The sequence below is a fragment of the Girardinichthys multiradiatus genome, chromosome 8 (genome assembly GCF_021462225.1).
Source record: "Girardinichthys multiradiatus isolate DD_20200921_A chromosome 8, DD_fGirMul_XY1, whole genome shotgun sequence".
NCBI lineage: Eukaryota > Metazoa > Chordata > Actinopteri > Cyprinodontiformes > Goodeidae > Girardinichthys > Girardinichthys multiradiatus.
Window position 1 is genome coordinate 4,687,020 of NC_061801.1, and position 24,548 is coordinate 4,711,567.

General features: G+C 41.0%; 1 protein-coding gene across 2 annotated transcripts in view; it reads left to right on the forward strand.

The window, feature by feature from the left end:
- Positions 1–684: 684 nt before the first annotated feature.
- The window catches only part of dmtn (dematin actin binding protein), a 33,014-nt gene continuing 9,150 nt past the window's right edge, over positions 685–24,548 (forward strand). The window contains exons 1-11 of one of the 2 annotated variants that reach the window (XM_047371912.1): positions 685–799; positions 903–1,166; positions 8,090–8,137; positions 8,397–8,477; positions 8,726–8,869; positions 9,100–9,144; positions 17,856–17,964; positions 22,364–22,408; positions 22,496–22,630; positions 23,016–23,110; positions 24,393–24,495. In XM_047371912.1, the coding sequence (XP_047227868.1) occupies positions 8,129–8,137; positions 8,397–8,477; positions 8,726–8,869; positions 9,100–9,144; positions 17,856–17,964; positions 22,364–22,408; positions 22,496–22,630; positions 23,016–23,110; positions 24,393–24,495 (766 nt within the window). In that variant the 5' untranslated portion in view covers positions 685–799; positions 903–1,166; positions 8,090–8,128. Of the gene's footprint in view, positions 800–902; positions 1,167–8,089; positions 8,138–8,396; positions 8,478–8,725; positions 8,870–9,099; positions 9,145–17,855; positions 17,965–22,363; positions 22,409–22,495; positions 22,631–23,015; positions 23,111–24,392; positions 24,499–24,548 lie in introns of both variants that reach the window. The other variant, XM_047371910.1, reaches the window with a different exon arrangement.

Sequence of the window (24,548 nt, forward strand, 5' to 3'; positions counted from 1 at the left end):
TTATTGTTGTCTATCTATCTTGTCCACTATGGTGTGTTCTGCTGCTTTTCTTGGCCAGGTCACCTTTGATTTAGTTTATAAAAAAATTCTGGTGCATTGCTACTTTTCCAGCACACATAATGTTTTTAATGTAGGTCAGAAAGTGATCTCATCTGACCAGACCACCATCTTCCACATGTTTACACTAATTGGCTTGTGGTAAAATGCAAACAGGGCTTCTAATGGCTTTTTTTCAACAATGGATTTCTTTTTATCACTCATTAATAAGAGCCAGATTTGTGGAGAGTGCAACTAATTGTTGACCCATCAAGAGATTCTCTCACCTGAGCTGTGGATCTTTGCAGTTCCTCCAGAGTTACCAATGGTCTTCTTGCCCTGCCTGTCAGCTTAGGAGGACGTCCATGTCTTGGTAGGTCTGCAGTTGGTCCATCCTCTCTCCATGTTCAGAAGATGAATGGAACAGAGCTCTGTGAAATGTTTGAAGCTTGGGATTTTGTTTTAGAACCTAACCCTGCTTTAGGTGTGTGCTACTTCGCCAATCACATCAAATCTCAATAAAATACGCAAAGGTTACTGGTTGTATCATGAGAAAACGTGAAACAGTTCAAGGAATGTGAAAGTGTAGAACAATCCAGATTAGGTTTGACTAGTCTAAATATTTCCGGCTTAGAATAGAGATGATCCGGATTCTTTAGGAGTGCTCATTAGCCAGTCGTGGTGTAGCCTACGGTCATATTTTGAATGGGACCAGATGATCATTCATTCAATGCGAGTCATATTTAAGGCAAAGCCATGTCAGGTTTGTTATTTCTGATGTAGTTTTTTTCTCATTTACTGTTTGTGTTTGCTGTTTTGTATTTTTGTGTCTGACCTGCTGGGGACCGTCTCTTCCTACATGGCAGAATCATGGTGCGGGCTTCGTCCCGTGACAGGACATCCCGCGCAGGGACAGCAGCCTGGTGACGTGTCAGTGTGCGCGAGCAGCAGGAGAACGGCGCGTGCCTACTGGGGGGCATTGCTGCTTATTCTCTTCCCCCCTCAGCGCAGAGTGGACCGACCCACGGAGCAACAGGAAGACATCTTCTTTCTCCTCCTTCTTCATCGCTCGGAGCGACTCGGCTCCTCTGCTGGATGTTTCCACTCTGAGCTCGGACCGCTGTCTGCAGGTAGGACCATCTCCAGTCTCCTCTCCGTCTGTTTTTCTCCTCAGCCCCACATCGTCTCCTGTCTCCTCCATCCTCACATCCCAGCCAGCAGATCCTCCGCACGCCTCTTATTTCCCGTCGTTTGTCGCCGGAAAAAAAAATGGGGCTTGTTTGCGCGTTCAGGTGATGATTTCAGGCCTCTTCGCTGGGGTTCTGCTCGGGAATCAGAAATGGAGCCGCCAGGTTTCTGGAAAGAGGACCGAACACAGCTCCGTTTCATCACGAAGACGTTTGCATCACCAGATAATTCTGTAAAACGATTCCAAATGTTAACACGGGCTTTGTTTTTAAAAACATCATCAGAACAGGTTCACCCTGCAGCCAGAAACCAGCCCACAGCCTTTACTGGTGGATCATCGATTTAACTGGGTGAAATATACACAATATTCTGACCTTTTGTTGTCACATCTGAGAGAAATCTAATATTTTATAGATTTGAAAATTACTGTTGTTTGCTACCTAATTTTGTAATATTTATTTATAAAAGGTGAAATGTTCAGAGGAATTAAAAGAGCAAAATAAAGGGGATAATTATGTTGTTAAGGTGGTAAAACAATGTTTTCAAATCATAGATGGTGACAAAAAAAATTGAAAATCAAGCAAAATGAATGTTGCTAATTTCTCTTCCAAGTGACAAGAAAACGTCTGTGAGCTCATCTTCATTTATTAAACGTAGACCCAGAAATGTTTGTGTAGATGTGTAACTGTCTCCCTTCTGCTATTAAAATCTCACTAAGATTCAGTGTTACGTGAAAAACGTGTCAAATAATTTGTAGCTGTTGGTTTTTGTAACACAGGAATCGCTGAAAGACACAATTTGATCGTTAAGTGCAGTTTTAAAAACAGCTTTTAAGACATTGTTAATTTTTTTGTCCAGGACATCTTTCAGTGCAGTTTCTTATGGGCTGTTTTAGTTAAATTAAATGTAAAAATGTGTAATTTTCTCCCTGATTTCAGCTTTTTAAATGTCAAGAACTTCTTTTTTAAGCTGCGACAACCAATCAAACATGTAAGCATGTAGCAACTGAGTGTTTTCAGTGCTTGGGTTAATTTTATGTCGCAGAGTTTGTCAGTATTCATAGATCAAGTGTAGTTCTTGAGTGATGTTGTGGGAAACATCCTTCCTGTCAGATTTTGTACAATCAGCTGTAAAGAGTGTGTCCCATTATGGACCACACAGCACTGAGCTGAGCTCCATCAGTGGCTTTCTGGCAGCTAAAAGCTCACAGTGATAAGACTATCAGCCCTACAGCCACTCAGACTGCAGCTGCTTAGATCACTGTCAGACACACACACACAAACACTGATGCTTAGAGACGTGACATTCAGACACACATGCTTATTGTTTTTACCTGTTTCCAGTTCATATGCTAACCTAAACTAGCATTACGACTTTGGCTTTAATGAAGCGGCCATTTCATGTCATCAGGGGACGGGACCCTGCTGGTTTTAGATGGGTCCCTGCTCCAGTACAGCTGAGTCAAATGGTTGATGTGTTTCCTCAGCAACAAGTCCTGGAGATGCCTGAAAATGAAGCGTTCCCCAGGTTCTTTCTTCCACCTTTGTGAAACAGGTTGAATACAGCTCTGTTAGTCCTAGTGTCATATTTGTTCATGGAGGTGCTTGCACATTGATGTGCTGTGGTATTTTGGACTGCTCAGGTCTGGTTCAGGTGAGGGCGGCCAGCAAGGAGCTACTGGTTGATACGATGCCAGTTTTAGGGCTGAGCAGGTGACAAGTTCTGGTTGGAAATAAAAATGCTTGGTGCTCAAGGTTGTGTTCTGTTGTCCCTCTGGAGGGATGAGTGTAACCACAGTAGTAATAGTTGAGGCTGGGCGTTGGCCTGGCTGGTGGAGCTGATAAACAGGAGGGGTGGAGGGACGGCTCACAGGAAGTCTGGAGGCTTTAGTAGAGGCTTTCCTCCCCCTGCAGAAGCACAAGTGGCCAGGCCCTCATGTTGTTAAGATATAAGGCGTATTTACAGTGTCCCCCACCCCCATCAGCCATCAGCTGTCCCCGGAGGAAGCTCTGATAACAGCCACCTGAAACCTGAAGACTGTATGGTGTCTCATCCGCCTTGTCCCATCATGTCTACGCTCCCCTCCAGGGACAAACCATACATCTGAGAGTGAAGGCTTGAAACTAGACTTCTGTAGCACAGCTCAGATGGAGGACATACACAGTCAGCAGGTATACTGCATCCATTACTGCTTAACGAAGCGTTTAGGAATTACTTATGGATGAGTTTGTGTTACAGGATTATAGGTAATATTCCTTCATCACAAAACTTATCATATCTTTGTGCATAGGAAAATGGGCCGAATTTATATGGTGCTTTTCTAGTCACAGGTATCTGTGGCTCATTTGGAAGAGTAGTTGTTTTGCAATCCGAAAGTTGTGGATTTGATTCCAGCTTTCTCCTGCCATGTATTGAGCCCGTGAGCAAGGCACTTATCCTCAATTAGCCTATTGATCTGCTTTTGTGAGTGTGATTGGGTGAATGTGTTTCTAGCGTAAAGCACTTTGAACAGTCAGTATGGCCAGAAAAGTATTACAGGTCCTTCTCAAAATATTAGCATATTGTGATGAAGTTCATTATTTTCCATAATGTCATGATGAAAATTTAACCTTCGTATATTTTAGATTCATTGTACACTAACTGAAATATTTCAAGTCTTTTATTGTCTTAATACGGATGATTTTGGCATACAGCTCATGAAAACCCAAAATTCCAATCTCACAAAATTAGCATATTTCATCCGACCAATAAAAGAAAAGTGTTTTTAATACAAAAAACATCAACCTTCAAATAATCATGTACAGTTATGCACTCAATACTTGGTCGGAAATCCTTTTGCAGAAATGACTGCTTCAATGCGGCGTGGCATGGAGGCAATCAGCCTGTGGCACTGCTGAGGGCTTATGGAGGCCCAGGATGCTTCGATAGCGGCCTTTAGCTCATCCAGAGTGTTGGGTCTTGAGTCTCTCAACGTTCTCTTCACAATATCCCACAGATTCTCTATGGGGTTCAGGTCAGGAGAGTTGGCAAGCCAATTGAGCACAGTGATACCATGGTCAGTAAACCATTTACCAGTGGTTTTGGCACTGTGAGCAGGTGCCAGGTCGTGCTGAAAAATGAAATCTTCATCTCCATAAAGCTTTTCAGCAGATGGAAGCATGAAGTGCTCCAAAATCTCCTGATAGCTAGCTGCATTGACCCTGCCCTTGATAAAACACAGTGGACCAACACCAGCAGCTGACACGGCACCCCAGACCATCACTGACTGTGGGTACTTGACACTGGACTTCTGGCATTTTGGCATTTCCTTCTCCCCAGTCTTCCTCCAGACTCTGGCACCTTGATTTCCGAATGACATGCAGAATTTGCTTTCATCCAAAAAAAAGTACTTTGGACCACTGAGCAACAGTCCAGTGCTGCTTCTCTGTAGCCCAGGTCAGGCGCTTCTGCCGCTGTTTCTGGTTCAAAAGTGGCTTGACCTGGGGAATGCGGCACCTGTAGCCCATTTCCTGCACACGCCTGTGCACGGTGGCTCTGGATGTTTCTACTCCAGACTCAGTCCACTGCTTCCACAGGTCCCCCAAGGTCTGGAATCGGCCCTTCTCCAAAATCTTCCCCAGGGTCCGGTCACCTCTTCTCGTTGTGCAGCGTTTTCTGCCACACTTTTTCCTTCCCACAGACTTCCCACTGAGGTGCCTTGATACAGCACTGTGGGAACAGCCTATTCGTTCAGAAATTTCTTTCTGTGTCTTACCCTCTTGCTTGAGGGTGTCAATAGTGGCCTTCTGGACAGCAGTCAGGTCGGCAGTCTTACCCATGATTGGGGTTTTGAGTGATGAACCAGGCTGGGAGTTTTAAAGACCTCAGGAATCTTTTGCAGGTGTTTAGAGTTAACTCATTGATTCAGATGATTAGGTTCATAGCTCGTTTAGAGACCCTTTTAATGATATGCTAATTTTGTGAGATAGGAATTTTGGGTTTTCATGAGCTGTATGCCAAAATCATCCGTATTAAGACAATAAAAGACCTGAAATATTTCAGTTAGTGTGCAATGAATCTAAAATATATGAATGTTAAATTTTCATCATGACATTATGGAAAATAATGAACTTTATCACAATATGCTAATATTTTGAGAAGGACCTGTATATAAAATTAGTCATTTTACCATACTGACCAGCAAAGACAAATGCCTTGCTCAGGGACACATCAACATGTGGCAATGGAAGCTGGAATCCAACCCACAAATTTTGGGTTGCAAGATGACTTGTCTTCCAACAGTGATATACATCATGGTGATTCTCTGACAGGAGCCAGATGTGCAGAATTTTGCAAATCTGCTATATCTGTGATACAATAACTGAAGGAGGGAAGGTTAAACTCCCCCCAAAAAACTGGCAACTGAGAAAGTGAAACTGGTAAAGCTGACAAAATTAAATCCCCAACCAAACAAATCCAAAAAAAAAAAAAAAATATATATATATATATATATATATATAAATATATTTTATTGAAACATGTTTTGGTTATTTATGAGTTTTGTAAATAAGAACCGTGCTGTTAAAGAAATACCATATATGTTTGCTTAAACACACTGATGCTACTGTGAGCATGTTGCTGCCGGCTCCGGGTCCATTTACCCCTTCATACCCCAGTTCCGTGCCATTTTGTGCCTTCCTACCATTTCATACCCATCTATTTATTACATAGTTTCTATTATGATCATTTTTCCTTACAGTGGAGACGGAAGGATTCTAAAAACTGACTTTTAAATTGTCAGCCAATGCAGGTACAAAAAGAGCCAAACTGGAAAAGTACAGAATGACTTAGAGACTATTTTCGAATCCATGCAAAATGATGGATGTTTTTTTCTTTTTAGGTTTGCGATGGAGATAAGGATGACCTTTGATAATGTGTGGAACATATTAGATAATGGAGCTGACAGAGTGTAGATGCATGGCATATGGTGTGCTCTGAGATGGAGGCTGTGTAGCAGAACTGTTAGCTAGGCATGCTAAATGCAGAGTTTACATGCAGGAAATAAACACACCACTATTTTTTCATGGTGAAGTTTGTACCCTGGATAGACATAGCTGCAAGTACACATGTGGCATGGAAGATATTGTTGTACTTTTGATTTTGACCAGTTTTATAGCAAAGTCTCTGAATCCAGTTAAATGTACTAACAATGCTAGCAGCTAACACCCTCAGTCCATGTGACAAAGCTGTAATTCTGGTGTTAAACTTGTATCCTGATGCCTAATTGAAACATGAAGCAGAGGAGACTACTGTCACCCACTGGTCAGTACAACAGTTGGTTACCATAGAGACTGAATGCAGGCTGGTGTACATAATTGCTAATCAATGCATCACACAGATTTATTTGATAAATTATTCTCCTGCTTGGGTGTCAATAGATATGACCGGTGCTGCTCCCTCCCCAACAGATGTTTGATCTCCTACATCTGAAGGGAAACTCTAAAAAAATTGGTAGTTTACACTGTAGTTATGTTAATACTGCACCTGATGGCTAGCGAGCTGCTTAGAGGGAAGTAACCGTTAGTGGTTTACTGATCAAAACACGTTTAGTAGTCCATTCAGTTGTCAGATGTGACATGTGTGGCTAGTAGAGAATGTTAACCCTTTTTCCACCATCTTTCTTTATTCTCCCCTAAATTGTAAGACACGTATCAAACATGGACAGTCCCTCCTACTGCTAATCAGCCAAGATTAAAACCGCAGTCTTGGATGTGAACACTTTTATGGTGCATAAATAGTTTTAAGAAGATGTAGCACTTGTGTCTCTACGTTGATCTATCTGACATTCAGTCGTGGGCACAGTATTGCTAATCCAGAACTAATCTTTCGTTTAGTGGATTAGCTATTTTGCAAACTTTGGAAACTGTTAGCAAACCATTTAGCTTCCGTTAAATTGGGTTTTGCTAACTTTAAGTTCTCTAACACAATTCCGAGGTTTGATCCTTTCTGTTGTGGGCATGTCTCGAAGTGTCCATTAGGCATGCTGATGGCTTATGTTACTGGGCTGCTACTCCTACTCCCTCAGCTTTTTTTTGTCTGACTGGGACAAGGAGTATTGAAGTAACAACAAGTGTATGTGTGCTGATGGACTACACAGTGAGGAGGGGGGGTTACCTTCCGCAGCAGTCTGCCAGTTTTTTCATAGTTATTTGTTTTCATAGTAAAAAAAAAAGACACACCAATAGGAGTTTTCCCATTTCTCCTGTTTTTAGAGCATTGATAGGCATGTGAAAACACCAAGGTACCAATGTGAATAGTGGCAAGTGGATGTCCGAAACTAAACAAAGCAAACTGGAGCCTGGCCAAAATCACTGCTCCTCTCTGAGTTATTAGTCCCGAGGTGATGGCTCCTTTTCTAAGGTCATCCAACACCGTACTTTCCTTTTCAACAAAATTCTCATCAGTAACTGCTGCAGCAAGTAATACTCACACGGGTGCATCCCCAGCCTAATTTAAAAGATTGGGTCGACTCGTCTTGGCGATTAGCAGTTAACGTTAGCTTCTGCAAATTTTTTTGTGGCTTAGCGAAGCTAATATTTAATTATATACTAAAAATATGGGCAACCGAAGCTAACTTATTGGTTAGCTGTGTTTATCACTACTGACATTTTTTCCTTGTTTTGGCCAAAAGCCATGCTGTTTTGCTGTTAGAAAAAATCCTAGAGCTGTGCGAGGAAAATGTCATTAATTCACCTTCTACTCAGAATCAGGATGCAGATGAATCATTCCAACACGTATTCATGCTAAGATGTCAGGCTCTGGTGACATATTGTGTGACAGGACAGTCTTTCACTGACTAACTGTCTTTCCTCCTGTGCTCCCTCAGCTGGTTTAAACTGAGGAGAAGCACAGTCTCTCTACAGCAATGCAAAAGGTAATCAATCTTTCTGTATCATCAGTGACAAAGGAAAAAAAAAACTCTTTTGTCAAAATAAAACTTTTTCAAATCTTTTCTCAAAAAAATCTAAATATTTTGAAGATATTGTCATTGTTGTACCAGATTAAAGTTTAGGATGCACTGCTAGCTGTTGTATTTCTAACTTATTGTTTGTGAGTTTGTGTTTCCTAATATTCCACCTCCCGGGCTGGAATAATTAGTTCAAGCATCTGAATCAGTCTGACTGTTTCTACAGGTGGAGGGACGTGTAACTCCTGTCAACCTGTCATCTTCCAGGGGCCCAAGCGCTCCAGGGTCTCCGGCCACTGGGATCATGGTAAACACAACAGAAATATACTCGTTTGATGTCTTTGTAAGTTTTTCTTCTGTGTGCAGGGTTAGTGTCCTTGTTATGTAACTAAGGGCTCAGTACTCGGTTGATCTCAGGGGCATTTTATGCTGCAAACCTGTTGTTTTCCAGGTTGAGCCAGAGATATGCATTGTTGTTGAACATCCTCTATACCTTTCTACAACAACACACTCCTCTTACTAGCAGTGAACTTCACTCTGTGTGTTTGCGTTTAGGCTCGTCTGAATGACCAGGTGGTGGGTTACAAAGATCTGGCAGCACTGCCCAGAGATAAAGCCATCCTACAGGTGGAGAGGCCTGACCTGATGACCTATCAGCCCCACCTTAGCTTCTCACCACTCGACCCACCACGCAGAGAGGTGCGCACACACCCATTATATGCATAGACAAGTGTTTACTTAATTACTGAATTACAAATAAAAATAGGCACTGGGTAGCAGTAAAAGGATACCTCTTCAACATCTTCAACATTACATACACAAGAACCATTAGGCTGCTTTATACCTGTAATATTTCTACAGGTTTAATGAATAAGGTCTCAATATCAGAATAATAAACCGTTAACTAGTTATCTCATTTGTCTCTGCAGCATTCTCTGTCCCCTCCCGCCATGTCCCCCTCCGTGTCTCCTGAGGTAGGATCTGCTACAGGCTGCTTAATGTGTACTAGGGTATAATAAATGCATGCCACAGCTTGCAGTTATATAGTATTTATTTTTCTGCTCTGATCTGTTTGCTTCAGCTTATGTCTTGAATTTTAACTCTCATGTTGTTGTTTTTTTCACAATCTGTTTTAGTCAGTGGGTGAGAGGCAGAGTACACTTTGGACAGGTTGCCAGTTCATCTCCAGACAGAAACAATGCATGGAGACTCCTAGTGAATATTTATAGTAATGTATGTTTTTGGACTGTAAGGAGAACGAATACGTACCCAGAGAGAATCCAAATACGCATGAGAATATACGATATACGAACAGGACCCAACCTAGTTTAAACCCAACACCTTCTTGTCACAAGACAACAGGGCTAAAAACTACGACACCATGCAGCCTATAGATAAATATGTACACTACCGGTCAAACGTTTTAGATACACTTTCTCTCTTAATGGGTCTTTTTATTGTGATGATATTTACATTGCAGACTCTTACCAAAGGCAACAAAACTGTAAATGAGCACATGGGATTATATAGTAAACAAAAAGTGTGAAATAACTCTATAAACATTTTTATGTTTTAGATTTTTCAAAATAGCCACCAGTTTTGATTACTGCTTTGCAACCTTAGCTTTCCCTCCATGAGCTTCATGAGGTGGTCACCTGAAATAGTTTTCCAAAGAGTCTTAAAAGAAGAGATTTAATGAGAAATGGTAAAGAAAAACTTATAAGATTAAATCCTAAAAACTCAGAGAACACGGAGCAACAGATGTGTGAAGTCAACGGGCATGGAGCAGGCAGTAAACAGGGTAGATTACAGGGTTGACATTAGGAGGAACCAGTGGAGAACAATGACAATAAGGGAGTATATGTTCTGAGGGAAAGTGGAGAATGGACCAATGAACACAGGGAGTTAATCAGAGGGGATCAGGATCAGCTGGTGGGAGAGAGACTGAAGGTAACTGAGGGAGAGTGACTAATTAACATTAATAAGCAGGGAGGTAACAGAAAACGTCTAAGTGAACTGAAATAAGTAAACAATGAGACTTCCAAAAGAACATAAACAGGGAGAAACCAGATCTATAAGGAAAAACAAACTAAAACATAACACAGGAATCCAGGGAAGTAACAAAATCTAAACACCAGAAATAATCTAATAAACCTCAGTGAACTGAAATAAAGCAAAACAAGAACATGGCAGTGCAGAGAAAGCAAACAGAACACAAACTCAGGCAGGTTATGACAGTAAATAGTCATAAACATAAAGAAAACCATTAAATGAGAAAGTTTGTCTAAAACGTTTGACCCGGTAGTGTGTACCTAAAACATTTACAATAATATACACACAAAGTGAAAGCTTCAAGGTTCTACACACTATGTTAGCTTTCCTGTAATCTCCTAAAGCCCCTGTCCGAGTTTGGAGGTCACAGCCCTGAGCCCTCCATGGCGTCATGTTTCCACAGCTGCTCCATATACAGTTTGAACCCTTGGAATTTCACATACTTCTTGTGTTCCTTTTTCTTAATTTTAGTGTCGATTTAGATTGTTCTGTCTCTCACTACTGCTCTCTTGTCTATTTTGTCCGCAATCACAATGGCAATTTGGTGAACAATCACTACTTGTCTGTCTGGATGTACAGGATCTCATCAATGTCATTCTTCACCACTTTTGGTTGCATCTCCCACATTGACTGTGGGATCTCTAGTTTCTACTTAACACAGATGTTCCTGGAGACACCACATGGTTCTGGCATTCCCTGTATTCCTTGTCTGTCTTTATCTTACATCCAATTACTGTATGCTGGGCTGTCCTAGAACCATCTTTCCATAACCTATATCTTGGACCCTGTTTGACGTGGTAGGCCTGTTCTTGTGCTGTCATGATTAGTGCATATGTACACACCTTCAAACCAGCCTTCTCTAGCCATAAATTTAACTTCCTCAATCTGCCGGTGGTATGTCCTGTGCAGCAGATTATACTTTCGTGATGATTCCTATTCCTCCTCTTCTTTAGCATAAATCATGTCTCAGCTTCTGCGTCCATCTTCCTGATCTACCCCAGGTACGTTTTTATCCTGGATGCTGGCTCTGATGTTTTACTGCCCTTTTGGCCTTCTTTTTTTCACTCAGTGCATGTTCTCTGGGTGCTGAAGTAAGGGTGAGACACATCATGCTTTGCAAGCAGCATTCTGGTTTTGATCTCAGTGGCTTCCATTTCCTCCTTAGGACAAACCTACCATACCAGTGGCACAACATTCGTGTTGATAACTTATGCCCCTTTTCCACTGGCTCGATTTCATGTTTTCATTACTGGTTTTTCTTTACCGGTACCTACTTTTTTGGTCCCTGCTCCTGCTCCTCCGGGGCTGAGTAGGGACCACATGTGACATGAACAGACTGCTGTTCACTGATTGGCCGTGGGCGGAGGAGAAATGAGAAGGTTTTTGTTGAGACAGTGCAGGAAAAAGTTAAGAAAACAACTACAATAATATTATGGACAACAGTGGCTGGAGCAGGTCATACATGTAATTTCACCATTTATAGATCATAAACCATGCCTGAAGGCTCACAGAAAAGAAAAAGGACAAATCAGCTTTCTGAATTACACGCAGGCAGAGCGATGTATTTAATAACATCCTAAATCAGCTGATCACACATAAAGTTCAGACGCACAAACATTTCTAACAAAGCACACAAAACAAAACCACCATGAAGCAGCGTGTTTGGTTCGGACATTTATTGACGGTCCTTAAGAGAACCAGCGTCTGCAGGAGGAGGGAGCAGGCAGAGAGCAGCTGCCCGTAATCAGGCTGCCTGCATCGGACCAAACGGGAGGACGAGTCTGCTGAATCTGCGCAGCACGAATATCCAATATCCAACCTATAACTAACTTCAAAGGTCATAAGTCTGCAGTTTTGCACTTTCAAGTCGTTGTCCTTGTTATTGCCATGAATAAGACAAAAACTTCTTTATAAAGCCTAAAAATGGAACTTATTCAGGCAAACTTTGGAGCTTCACCATCCAGACATCAGAACCCCTGAGCCTTATTTTAGTTCTGGCTGGGCTGTGGTCCAGATATTTATCCCAGTGGATCATTTTAGACATAAAAACAGAAATAAGACATGAATACAAACGTTATTAGTGTTTAGTTTATTTATGTTTTTGTTTTCTATTTATTTTTTATCATTTCACGCAGATTACTTTAATGTGACAATGTAACACAGTAACGTTAATAGCAGCACAGCCCTCTACACTCATGGCTGGAGGCGGGGCTTCAGTCGCCATAGCTTCAGCCATCGGCGGGTCAGTGGAAATACAACAGGTACCGTACCGAGTAGAGCGAAACAGAGTGGAGCTGAGCCGCACCGGCTAAAACGAGCCAGTGGAAAAGGGGCATTATAGGGATGTCAGGACACAAAATTTCAAACACTACTCCGATACTAAGAAAATTTTTGATACGGCAATAACATATTTGAAGGCACACGGGTCATTCTAGTTAAAAGCAAGAGATATGATTAATTACAATATGTCATAATTTTAACCTCCTTATTTAGGGAAAAACCAAGAAGTAGGGGATTATTCAGCTCTCGTTTACAAAAATATATCATTAAAAAGTGTTGCTGCTGGGCGCGGCGCTGGTTGTTTAGGGGTTAGTGGGCGACCACATATAGAGGCTATAGTCCTCGAAGCAGCCGTCCCGGGTTCGAGTCCCGGACCCGGCAACCTTTGCCGGATGTCTCCCTCTCTCGTTGCCCCTCCTTCCTGCCAGCCTACTATAAAAAATAAAGGCCTCTAGTGCCGAAAAGATTCTAAAAAAAAAAGTGTTACTGCTCTGTTTGGAAAAACAATGGACACGATAACACTTAATTTAAATGGTGGGATAGCGGAACATTGCACAGCTGGAACGGACTGTTGTGTGGTTTAGAACTTCAAACCTAGGAAGCACATCTTCACAGGGGAGCTCAGACCAACAGAACACCATCATTGGACTGTCCGTGTCCATGAAACTAATATTTAAACAGATAGTGTTAGCTTCTGTCACCTGGGAAGTTTACTGCATCACTGTTGCAGATACAGAAGCTTTTCTGCCCTTTTTAAGTTGCTCTCGAACATCAGTGACGTTGCATTAGCATGTAGCACTGCTAGCCTTTTTCAATATTCCATCTTTTTCCTGTCAGTCCGCCTCAAAGGGAAAGTTTATGTTCGCCTATGTTTGTATTTTTCTGGCTGTACACAACACGTTAGAGTTTAAACCTTCTACCAGCAGCTCAGGGAGGGGAGGGACTAAGTGTCTCTGATATTGCAGAGCTGCTGCCAAAGAAGTGCAACAATGTGGCCAAATGTGAGTCAGTTTAATTCGATTTTGACAAAAATGAATTTCTTTGAATAAATAATTTTTTTGGATCAATTTTATCGAAATATCTATTATTTTGACAACCCTAATAGCTTATACTTTGTTCTTCATATTCAGCTGACTAATCAGAACCAGCCCTAATCTCAGTAGGTCCTTGGCTCTGACCGACATCCTTGACTGACTCTTGATGGTTACAATTCTCCTCCTGATAGTTTAAACTCTTTTAGTGCACTACCCTTGCCTCTCATGGATACCATTTGGCTGTACTTATTTAGGATATATTATATTTTAGTGTGTGCGGTGTAATCTGTTGTGGTGGATCAGTGAGTCTGTGTCCTGCTCCTACCTGTATCAAAGCTTAATGTCAACTTTAATGATAAGTTCTTTAGAGCGATTATCTGTTGTTGCTTTTTGTTCATTTACCAATTTCTAATAAACTGACCTTTTTATTAACCGCTATTTGTTTGTTAAAAGTGTGACTTTTGAAAGATTTCATCCATTGTGGCTTGGATTCTGTGCTTCTGGAAGGACTTCTGCTGGCGCTTGCTTTATCCTTTGCTGACTTGCACCAACAAGCAAGCTCAATTCAAAACCAATTTAAAGACAAGATAAAGATGGAGGTTATGGTGAAAACATGGTGAATGTTTATCTCCTAACATTTTCTTTAATCTGTTAGAATATAATTGAACAGAATAGAATAAAATACAATAGAATATCCTTTATTGTCATTGTCACAGGTACAATGAAATTGAAAAAAGCTAACTTCTCTTTTTCTATGTGAAATAGAAAAGTACAAGCAGTTTGGTAAAAAGATCAAATAAAGCCACATGTGCACACATTCATACTGATTACACATTCACATCATTACATATCCCTTTAAATTCCTGCTGTATTGAGTTTATCTATTTCTGCTGGATAGAAACTGCTGTTGAATCTACTTGTCCTTGCTTTTATTGATCCGTAGCCTTTGCCTGACAGTAACAGTTCAAACAGAATGCGACCCGGGTTAGAAGAGTCTTTTATGATGTTATGAGCTTTTTGGAGACAGTGGTAACTGTGAAGTTCTTCAAGCGTGTTCTTAGTTGGTATATATTTTATATGCAGTATACAGTACAGTCCAAAAGTTTGGACACACCTTCTCATTCAAAGAGTTTTCTTTATTTTCATGACTATGAATATTGTAGCTTCACACTGAAGGCATGAAAACTATGAATTAACACATGTGGAATTATATACTGAACAAAAAAGTGTGAAACAACTGAAAATATGTTTTATATTCTAGGTTCTTCAAAGTAGCCACCTTTTGCTTTGATTACTGCTCCACACACTCTTGGCATTCTGTTGATGAGCTTCAAGAGGTAGTCACCTGAAATGGTTTTCCAACAGTCTTGAAGGAGTTCCCAAAGATGCTTAGCACTTGTTGGCCCTTTTGCCTTCACTCTGCGGTCCAGCTCACCCCAAACCATCTTGATTGGGTTCAGGTACGGTGACTGTGGAGGCCAGGTCATTTGGCGCAGCACCCCATCACTCTCCTTCTTGGTCAAATAGCCCTTACACAGCCTGGAGGTGTGTTTGGGGTCATTGTCCTGTTGAAAAATAAATGATGGTCCAACTAAACGCAAACCGGATGGAATAGCATGCCGCTGCAAGATGCTGTGGTAGCCATGCTGGTTCAGTATGCCTTCAATTTTGAATAAATCCCCAACAGTGTCACCAGCAATGCACCCCCACACCATCACACCTCCTCCTCCGTGCTTCATGGTGGGAACCAGGCATGTAGAGTCCATCCGTTCACCCCTTCTGCGCCGCACAAAGACACGGTGGTTGGAACCAAAGATCTCAAACTTGGACTCATCAGACCAAAGCACAGGTTTCCACTGGTCTAATGTCCATTCCTTGTGTTCTTTAGCCCAAACAAGTCTCTTCTGCTTGTTGCCTGTCCTCAGCAGTGGTTTCCTAGCAGTTATTTTACCATGAAGGCCTGATTCACACAGTCTCCTCTTAACAGTTGTTCTAGAGATGTGTCTGCTGCTAGAACTCTGTGTGGCATTGACCTGTTCTCTAATCTGAGCTGCCGTTAACCTGCGATTTCTGAGGCTGGTGACTCGGATTAACTTATCGTCCGCAGCAGAGGTGACTCTTGGTCTTCCTTTCCCGGGGCGGCCCTCATCTGAGCCAGTTTCTGTGTAGCACTTGATGGTTTTTGCGACTGCACTTGGGGACACTTTCAAAGTTTTCCCAATTGTTCGGATTGACTGACCTTCATTTCTTAAAGTAATGATGGCCACTCGTTTTTCTTTACTTAGCTGCTTTTTTCTTGCAATAATACAAATTCTAACAGTCTATTCAGTAGGACTATCAGCTGTGTACTGTATCCACCTCCTGCACAACACAACTGATGGTCCCAACCCCATTTATAAGGCTTGAAATCCCACTTATTAAACCTGACAGGGCACACAGGTGAAGTGAAAACCATTTCAGGTGACTACCTCTTGAAGCTCATCAACAGAATGCCAAGAGTGTGCGGAGCAGTAATCAAAGCAAAAGGTGGCTACTTTGAAGAACCTAGAATATAAGACATATTTTCAGTTGTTTCACACTTTTTTGTTCAGTATATAATTCCACATGTGTTAATTCATAGTTTTCATGCCTTCAGTGTGAAGCTACAATATTCATAGTCATGAAAATAAAGAAAACTCTTTGAATGAGAAGGTGTGTCCAAACGTTTGGTCTGTACTGTATATACTAATTTCCTCGGTAATAATGTCTGTTAAAAATGTCACCAGGTGACAACGAACCTATTCATAAGTGTTGGGTAGATGCATAGAAAAAATCATTGCGTGGATGTTCCATAATTTTCTTCAGTTGAATAAAAACAAACCTGAAGTAATTATTTTTGGACCAAAGGAGGAGCAATCAAGAGTTAGCATACAACTTCAGTTATTCCAGCTAGAAACCACAGATTAGGCCCGAAATCTGGGTCTGGTAGTGGACTCAGACCTGAACCTTCAGAGAAACATAAAGATAATCACTAAGTCTTCCTTCTATCACCTGAAGAACATTTCCAGGATTAAAGGGCTAATGTCCCAACAGGATCTCAAAAAACTCATCCATGTTTCAGGTCTGCCCAAAAAGTCAATCAGACAACTGCAGTTGATCCAGAACACTGCTGCCCACATCCTCACTAGAACTAAGAAAGTGGAGCACATCACCCCTGTTCTAAAGTCCCTACACTGGCTCCCTGTAGCTCAGAGAATAGACTATAACATACTTCTGTTAGTCTATATATCACTGAATGGCTTAGTGTTAAAATACATTAAAGATTTATGGCTGCTGTATCAACCTTCCAGACCACTCAGGTCTTCTGGTTCAAGTCTGCTCTGCATCCCCAGAACCAAACATGGAGAAGTAGCATTCAGTTCTTATACTCCACTAATCTGGAAGAAACTTCCAGAAAACTGCAGAAATGCTGAATCCCTCAGTTCTTTTAAATCAAGATTACAAACCCATTTGTTTAGAGTTGCTTTTGACTGTTCTTTTTAAATTGCTAGCTGAAAAATCTATTATTTCAGTCTGTAGTCCAACTTTTCTTTACTTTCATTTATTTTTCCCTGTGTTTTCATTTCTTATGTTTTGATCATGTAAAGCACACCAGGACTTTACCTACATTGGAAATGGTTTATTTTAGTTTAACCATGTCTTTTCTGTCTTGGTCATTTTGTGTTGTTTCACACATTATATGACCCACTGGAGACCCTCTAATATGTCCCAGGGTTCACTTGAAGGTCTCGCCCTCAGCTATTTGTAAAGATGGTAATTTCACTCACTTTTTCATCAGATTCTTTAGCATCAATTGCTACATTGTCTTTCTCAGAGAGGTCCAAATGTGACATTGATCTTGCAGTTTGCCTGCAGGGCCTGAGAACAGAAGGAGTCTGTTAAAATGTTGCTGATGTTTTCCATCAATGGAACTTCTTCTTCAGTCCATAGCTGCTATTGCTTTTATTTTGGTCCTCAGCATAATTGTCACAGTGATGTGTTGAGGTTTGAACAGGTTCTGTCACAAATGATCCTGGTTTGAGTTCAAAAAGGGAAAATGTTGAATTTGTTTTCCAACACATTACTAAATTATCAGTGAAAACAAGTCTGATGGACGTGTCAAAGTGTTGGAAACTTCTATCTTATGGTGCTCGGAAGAAGTCAGAAGACATTTTTAGTAGTGTGGAACCGTCCCAGCCCATTCACAGATGTTTCTGTCTGCGACTGTGGAGAGATCCAAAGTGTTGAATCTGTTGGACCGAACTTTCCATGAGCTCATCTGATTTCTGTTTCCTGTTCAGGTCAAGGGTCGCAGAGCAGAGAGTGATAGCGGGTCACCTGGAGGATCCACGTTGCAGCTGCAGGCGGGACGCAAGATCAGCAACAGCCTGCAGCATTTCCATCGGCCAGGTAACTAGCACACACTCGCACGCATGCACGCACACACACACGGTATGTGGCTATTTCTAAGAATTCTTAACTGAAAGGTTTATTAAATGAAGGTTTTTTTTTTATAATTCTATGCTTTTTTCATGAAGCAGTGATGTTGTAATTCAATATACCTGGATAGAACCTGGTGGGTTTTGTTTGGGTTAGTCAAAATAATTTTCTTTCGTAAAAGATCTATTCAACACCTACTCTATATCACAGAAAAACATCAGTGAAAACCCTCATTAAATCTTATATGAAGGAGGACCTTGAATAAAAACAACCTGATATAACTGGTGTAACATACAGGTCCTTCTCAAAATATTAGCATATTGTGATAAAGTTCATTATTTTCCATAATGTAATGATGAAAATTTAACATTCATATATTTTAGATTCATTGCACACTAACTGAAATATTTCAGGTCTTTTATTGTCTTAATACGGATGATTTTGGCATACAGCTCATGAAAACCCAAAATTCCTATCTCACAAAATTAGCATATCATTAAAAGGGTCTCTAAGCGAGCTATGAACCTAATCATCTGAATCAACGAGTTAACTCTAAACACCTGCAAAAGATTCCTGAGGCCTTTAAAACTCCCAGCCTGGTTCATCACTCAAAACCACAATCATGGGTAAGACTGCCGACCTGACTGCTGTCCAGAAGGTCACTATTGACACCCTCAAGCAGGAGGGTAAGACACAGAAAGAAATATCTGAACGAATAGGCTGTTCTCAGAGTGCTGTATCAAGGCACCTCAGTGGGAAGTCTGTGGGAAGGAAAAAGTGTGGCAGAAAACGCTGCACAACAAGAAGAGGTGACCGGACCCTGAGGAAGATTGTGGAGAAGGGCCGATTCCAGACCTTGGGGGACCTGCGGAAGCAGTGGACTGAGTCTGGAGTAGAAACATCCAGAGCCACCGTGCACAGGCGTGTGCAGGAAATGGGCTACAGGTGCCGCATTCCCCAGGTCAAGCCACTTTTGAACCAGAAACAGCGGCAGAATTGCCTGACCTGGGCTACAGAGAAGCAGCACTGGACTGTTGCTCAGTGGTCCAAAGTACTTTTTTCAGATGAAAGCAAATTCTGCATGTCATTCGGAAATCAAGGTGCCAGAGTCTGGAGGAAGACTGGGGAGAAGGAAATGCCAAAATGCCAGAAGTCCAGTGTCAAGTACCCACAGTCAGTGATGGTCTGGGGTGCCGTGTCAGCTGCTGGTGTTGGTCCACTGTGTTTTATCAAGGGCAGGGTCAATGCAGCTAGCTATCAGGAGATTTTGGAGCACTTCATGCTTCCATCTGCTGAAAAGCTTTATGGAGATGAAGATTTCATTTTTTAGCACAACCTGGCACCTGCTCACAGTGCCAAAACCACTGGTAAATGGTTTACTGACCATGGTATCACTGTGCTCAATTGGCCTGCCAACTCTCCTGACCTGAACCCCATAGAGAATCTGTGGGATATTGTGAAGAGAACGTTGAGAGACTCAAGACCCAACACTCTGGATGAGCTAAAGGCCGCTATCAAAGCATCCTGGGCCTCCATAAGACCTCAGCAGTGCCACAGGCTGATTGCCTCCATGCCACGCCGCATTGAAGCAGTCATTTCTGCCAAAGGATTCCCAAGTATTGAGTGCATAACTGTACATGATTATTTGAAGGTTGACGTTTTTTGTATAAAAAACACTTTTCTTTTATTGGTCGGATGAAATATGCTAATTTTGTGAGATAGGAATTTTGGGTTTTCATGAGCTGTATGCCACAATCATCCATATTAAGACAATAAAAGACCTGAAATATTTCAGTTAGTGTGCAATGAATCTAAAATATATGAATGTTAAATTTTCAACATTACATTATGGAAAATAATGAACTTCATCACAATATGCTAATATTTTGAGAAGGACCTGTATAGGGGTTAGTAGTTGGTTCCAAAAACCCAGTGAACATGAGAACCAGCAATAGTGAATGGTTGAAGCAGTCCAAATGTTTTACATTCATCCAAGCCAAATAAATCAGACTGATAAAACAGAATTTAGTTCAAACCTAAACTCAATATCTTTCTATTGATACCAGTAAAGAATTGACCTTGTTTTTATTCCTTGCTGCCCTGTCTGTCTAAGTTGTTGTGTCCTTGGGCAAGATACTTTACCCTCCTTTCCTGCTGATGGTGGTCAGAGGGCTTGGTGGTGGTGTATATGGCAGCCTCACCTCTGTCAGTCTGCCCCAGGGCAGCTGTGGCTATGATGTAGCTCACCACTGTCAGTGTGTGAATGTGTGTATGAATGGGTGGATGACTGATTGTAGTGTAAAGTGCTTTGGGGTCTCTGGGAACTTGATAAAGCACTATAGAGTTCAGGTCATTTACCATTTATATTTATGACTTTATGTATTTATTTATTTTGTGTTTATTAGAAGCATTGCTGGAATCATTAATTCAATTTCAATTCAATTTAGTTTTATTTACATAGAGTCAATTCACAACACATGTCATCTCAAGGCACAAAATCAATTTAATCGAATCATACAGATTTCAAGTCAGGTTCATACATTCCAATTAATCCTAAGTATCAAACAGTGCAGTCAGATTCAGTTTATTGTGCAAATTGGTTAAAAGTTTTTCTATCTAAGGAAACCCAGCAGATTGCATCCAGTCAGTGACTTGCAGCATTCCCTCCTCCTGGATGAGCATGTAGAGACAGTGGACAGTCACTGGCGTTGACTTTGCAGCAATCCCTCATACTGAGCATGCATGTAGCAACAGTGGAGAGGAAAAACTCCCTTTTAACAGGAAGAAACGTCCAGCAGAACCAGGCTCAGTATGAGTTGCCCTTTAAAAAGCTGCTTACTGCTTTAGGGCTTTCTTAAAAACTTCCCTTTTTAAAAACACCTCATTGGTACAGAAAACGGCCAACTATGAGTTGACTCCTCGCAGTAACAACTTCCACACTATAGAGTGTTTTCTCCAGATAGAACTTTCATACGTTTCATTATCGACTGGAAAAAGATCTGCTTTTTTAATCCTTGGACTGTCCAATTTGACAGTGGAGAGGAAAACTCCCTTTAAACAGGAAGAAAACTCCAGCAGAACCAGGCCCGGTGTAAGCGGCCATCTGCCACAACCAACTGGGTGTTTGAGAGAACTGAGCAGACACACAAAGAGAACAAAGAAGCACTGATCCAGGAGTACTTTCTATGGGAAGGAAAAGTAAAACATTAATAGGTTGCAGCTCCTTTAGAGGCTTCATCTAGGAGAGAAAGACAGCTAAGCAGTTGAACTCTGAGCCAGTTTTCAAGTCTAGAGGATGAAAGGGAGCACATACAGTTAGTCAAAGTAGAAGCTCAGTCAGTAGCCATGTCTAGTAGAGACAGGGTAAATCACTGAGAGACAGGCCCAAGAGTCATCTGTATAAGGAGAGCATTAAGTTGTTGGCAGCAGCACCTTGTCCCCCTCCAGGAAGGTGCCACAGGTGGACACAGAGCCTGGTCAGATGTAGCTTCTAGAAAGAGAAAAACAGAGAGAGAACATAAAGTTAAAAGCTGAGAAAACAGTAGTGTGAGAATCATTAAGTGTAGGTAAATAAATATATAAAATGGCTGCTTGTCATTTCACCTCTTCACCATTTAGAACAGAATAAAATAGAATGGTTCTTATGTGACCTCTTGAGGGTCAATGGAAATAAGGCGTAATATGAAGTCTTTAGAAAATACCTTCAAATTACATTAATTTAATTATATTCATTATTTATTTTCATAATTCATCAAAAATACCAGACTCTTTAAGGAACAAAACTGGTAAAGAAAGGTTGAGTACATGGTTATACAATGGTTTGTTTACAGGCATGAAATGTTAGAGAGGGATGAAAGGGCATCATGTGTTTGAAATGGAGGAACAAATTACTGGAAGGGTGTATCGACCCAGAACTTTTTAAAAACACCCATTAAAATGCTAACAAAAAGTATTCAACAGTAAAAGTAGTAAATACATACTGGAAAGGCATGTTGCCTGCTTTGATTCAGGATTATATTTTAAACAGACTTTTTTACTTATTTATTGTGAGCCTGCAGTTCCTCTGTCATCCACCAGGGGTTGCAGCAACTTCCCATAGCATCTTTACAGCAAACGTAGCCTAAGTTAAAGCTGCAGTAAATTCAATTATTTTTATCTAGACAGAGATCAGTCAATGACACATTTGTTCTAATAGCAGAATTACTTAAACAGTTTCATATTTTTTAACTTTTTATCAGTTTTAGCCTGACTGACTGAGTCAGCATTACCACAGTTCTGACTGATACAGTCTGTTAATATGATGAAGCTCCAGATAACAGAAGCTGTTCAAGAAGTTGTGTTTTCTTCTAAAGCTCTTTCACTTTTCCAGATAATGGCACCAACATCTACAGAAAGCCTCCCATTTACAAACAGGGTGAGCTCTTGATTCCCTCCATCTCTTTTCTAAGAAGTGGTTTTTGCTGCTGTTGTCACTAGCCTGTTTCTCCTCGTCGCCCCGCAGACCATCACAAACACTCAGAGGGCAGCGGGGTCGTTCAGTCTGCCAAGTTTCCTGCCGCCCATCCTCCAGACCCCAACCAGCCCTCCAAGATTGAGACAGAGTACTGGCCCTGCCCACCTTCATTGGCTGCCATGGGTAACACACACACACACACACGCACACACACATATCCATGTCTTTCTATGTTTACAAGTACTTTGTATTGACTTCCATTCATTTCTATGGCCTCACCCTGACCTTCACCCTAAACCTAACCATTACCAGTACATACCTTACCCTAAACCTAACCTAAACTCAATTCATACCTCAGTTCTAAACTTAACCTCTAACCAAGAATCAGCATGAAACAAATGAAGACCACGAAAATGTCCTCACTTCACAAACAGACCTCTCTTTGTAAGTTAAAAACTTCTGACGGTCTTCTCTTGGCAGCATATACAAGAACACACACACACTAATCATTGCTACAGTGAACACTCAGATAGTGACCAGCTTTAACACCAAGGCTGACATTTCACAGAGATTGAGTGGAGGAAGAAGAGGCTGCAGGAAGAAGATGAGTTTGAAGACGTGACAGAAGAAAACCAGATGCAGCAGGAGCAGGAGCTGGAGAAGGTTTGGGATCCCACACTATGTTGACCCATGTTCTATCTGCTCTGAGTCATTATTTTTCCCAGTTTAAATTGGTGCATTTGAACAGTTTTTTTTTCTCAAGTAATGTTGAATTTTTACCATTCCACCAAAACTCAGAATTAAAGATGCAGTTCCATGAACAAGTATTTCTCCTTCAACAGATTTCATCTGCTTTGCCTTTTTTGTCACACTTTTAGTTCTGAGCCATCAAACACATTTTAGCATAAGATATAATGATATTTTGTGTCAAATATAAAAAATATTTGCGAAATGATGATTTTATTTCTTAAAAGGAAAAAACTTTCCAAACCAACCTGGCCCTATGTAAAAATTGCAAACCCTTTTATTAATTATGGCAAAATATATGGAATTACAAACATAAAATCAGCAATATCAGAGTGTGCAGTATGGAAATGGCAAAGGACAGCTTTGAGGCAATATTTGGTTGGATATTATCTTGGAAGTGTCATGCATGCAAATTCTGCATGCAACAATATGGACTCTCACTTACCTTTATGCCCACACATCATTTATATTTTTAGTTGCTGAAGCTCACTAGGAGTACTTGGAACATTTTATGAAGTTAAATAAAGAAAGGAGACAGAAAATCTGGGTTGATATTCAGAAAACTGTTTCATTAAATTATTTCCTGGTACTTTGCAGCCCTAAATGAAATCATCATGTAAAATATGCCTATTGTTTTTTACATTCCTTAAAGTAGCCGCCCTTTCCTGCGATGACTGAAATATTAACCTCTGGCCGTCTCTCAATGAACCTCTGGGAAGTTCCTCCAAAACCATTTCAGGTGACCACCTCAGGAAGATCATGGAGAGAATGTCAAGAGAGCAAAGCAGTCATCAAAGGGTGGCTATTTTGAAGGTTCTAAAATCTAAAAATGTTATTTCACAAGTTTTGTTTAAGACAATACTACCATGTTTGTTCATTTGTAGTTTTGTTGCCTTTTGTGAGAATCTACATTGTAAATAGTCATGAAAATAAAGGGACCCATTAAGTGAGAAAGTGTATCTAAAACTTGACCTGTAGTGTATACATATATTTATTGGTTCTGTGTGAATGCCTGAAAATCCACAAGAAATTCAAATTTGTGGCTCAAATTCTCAATTAAATTTTTGTTTTGTAATGACTCCACCCTGTTTGTAAACATCTGACCTGTGCTGTAAGGGTCAACATATCTTTCATTTAGTGTTTTCTACCTGCTTATATTCAACCATCCAACAGTTTTGTGTTATTTGGCCTCTTTCAGATTAAGTCTAACCTGGGCCGTCTGATCCTCAAGGAGGAGAAGGAGAAAGGCGTTCACATCAGGAGGAAGACACAGTCTCTGCCTGATAGAACACACATGCACAGCAGTGAGTCCATCCGTTATCTCACATGTCTCAGCTTCAGCTGAAGGACCTCT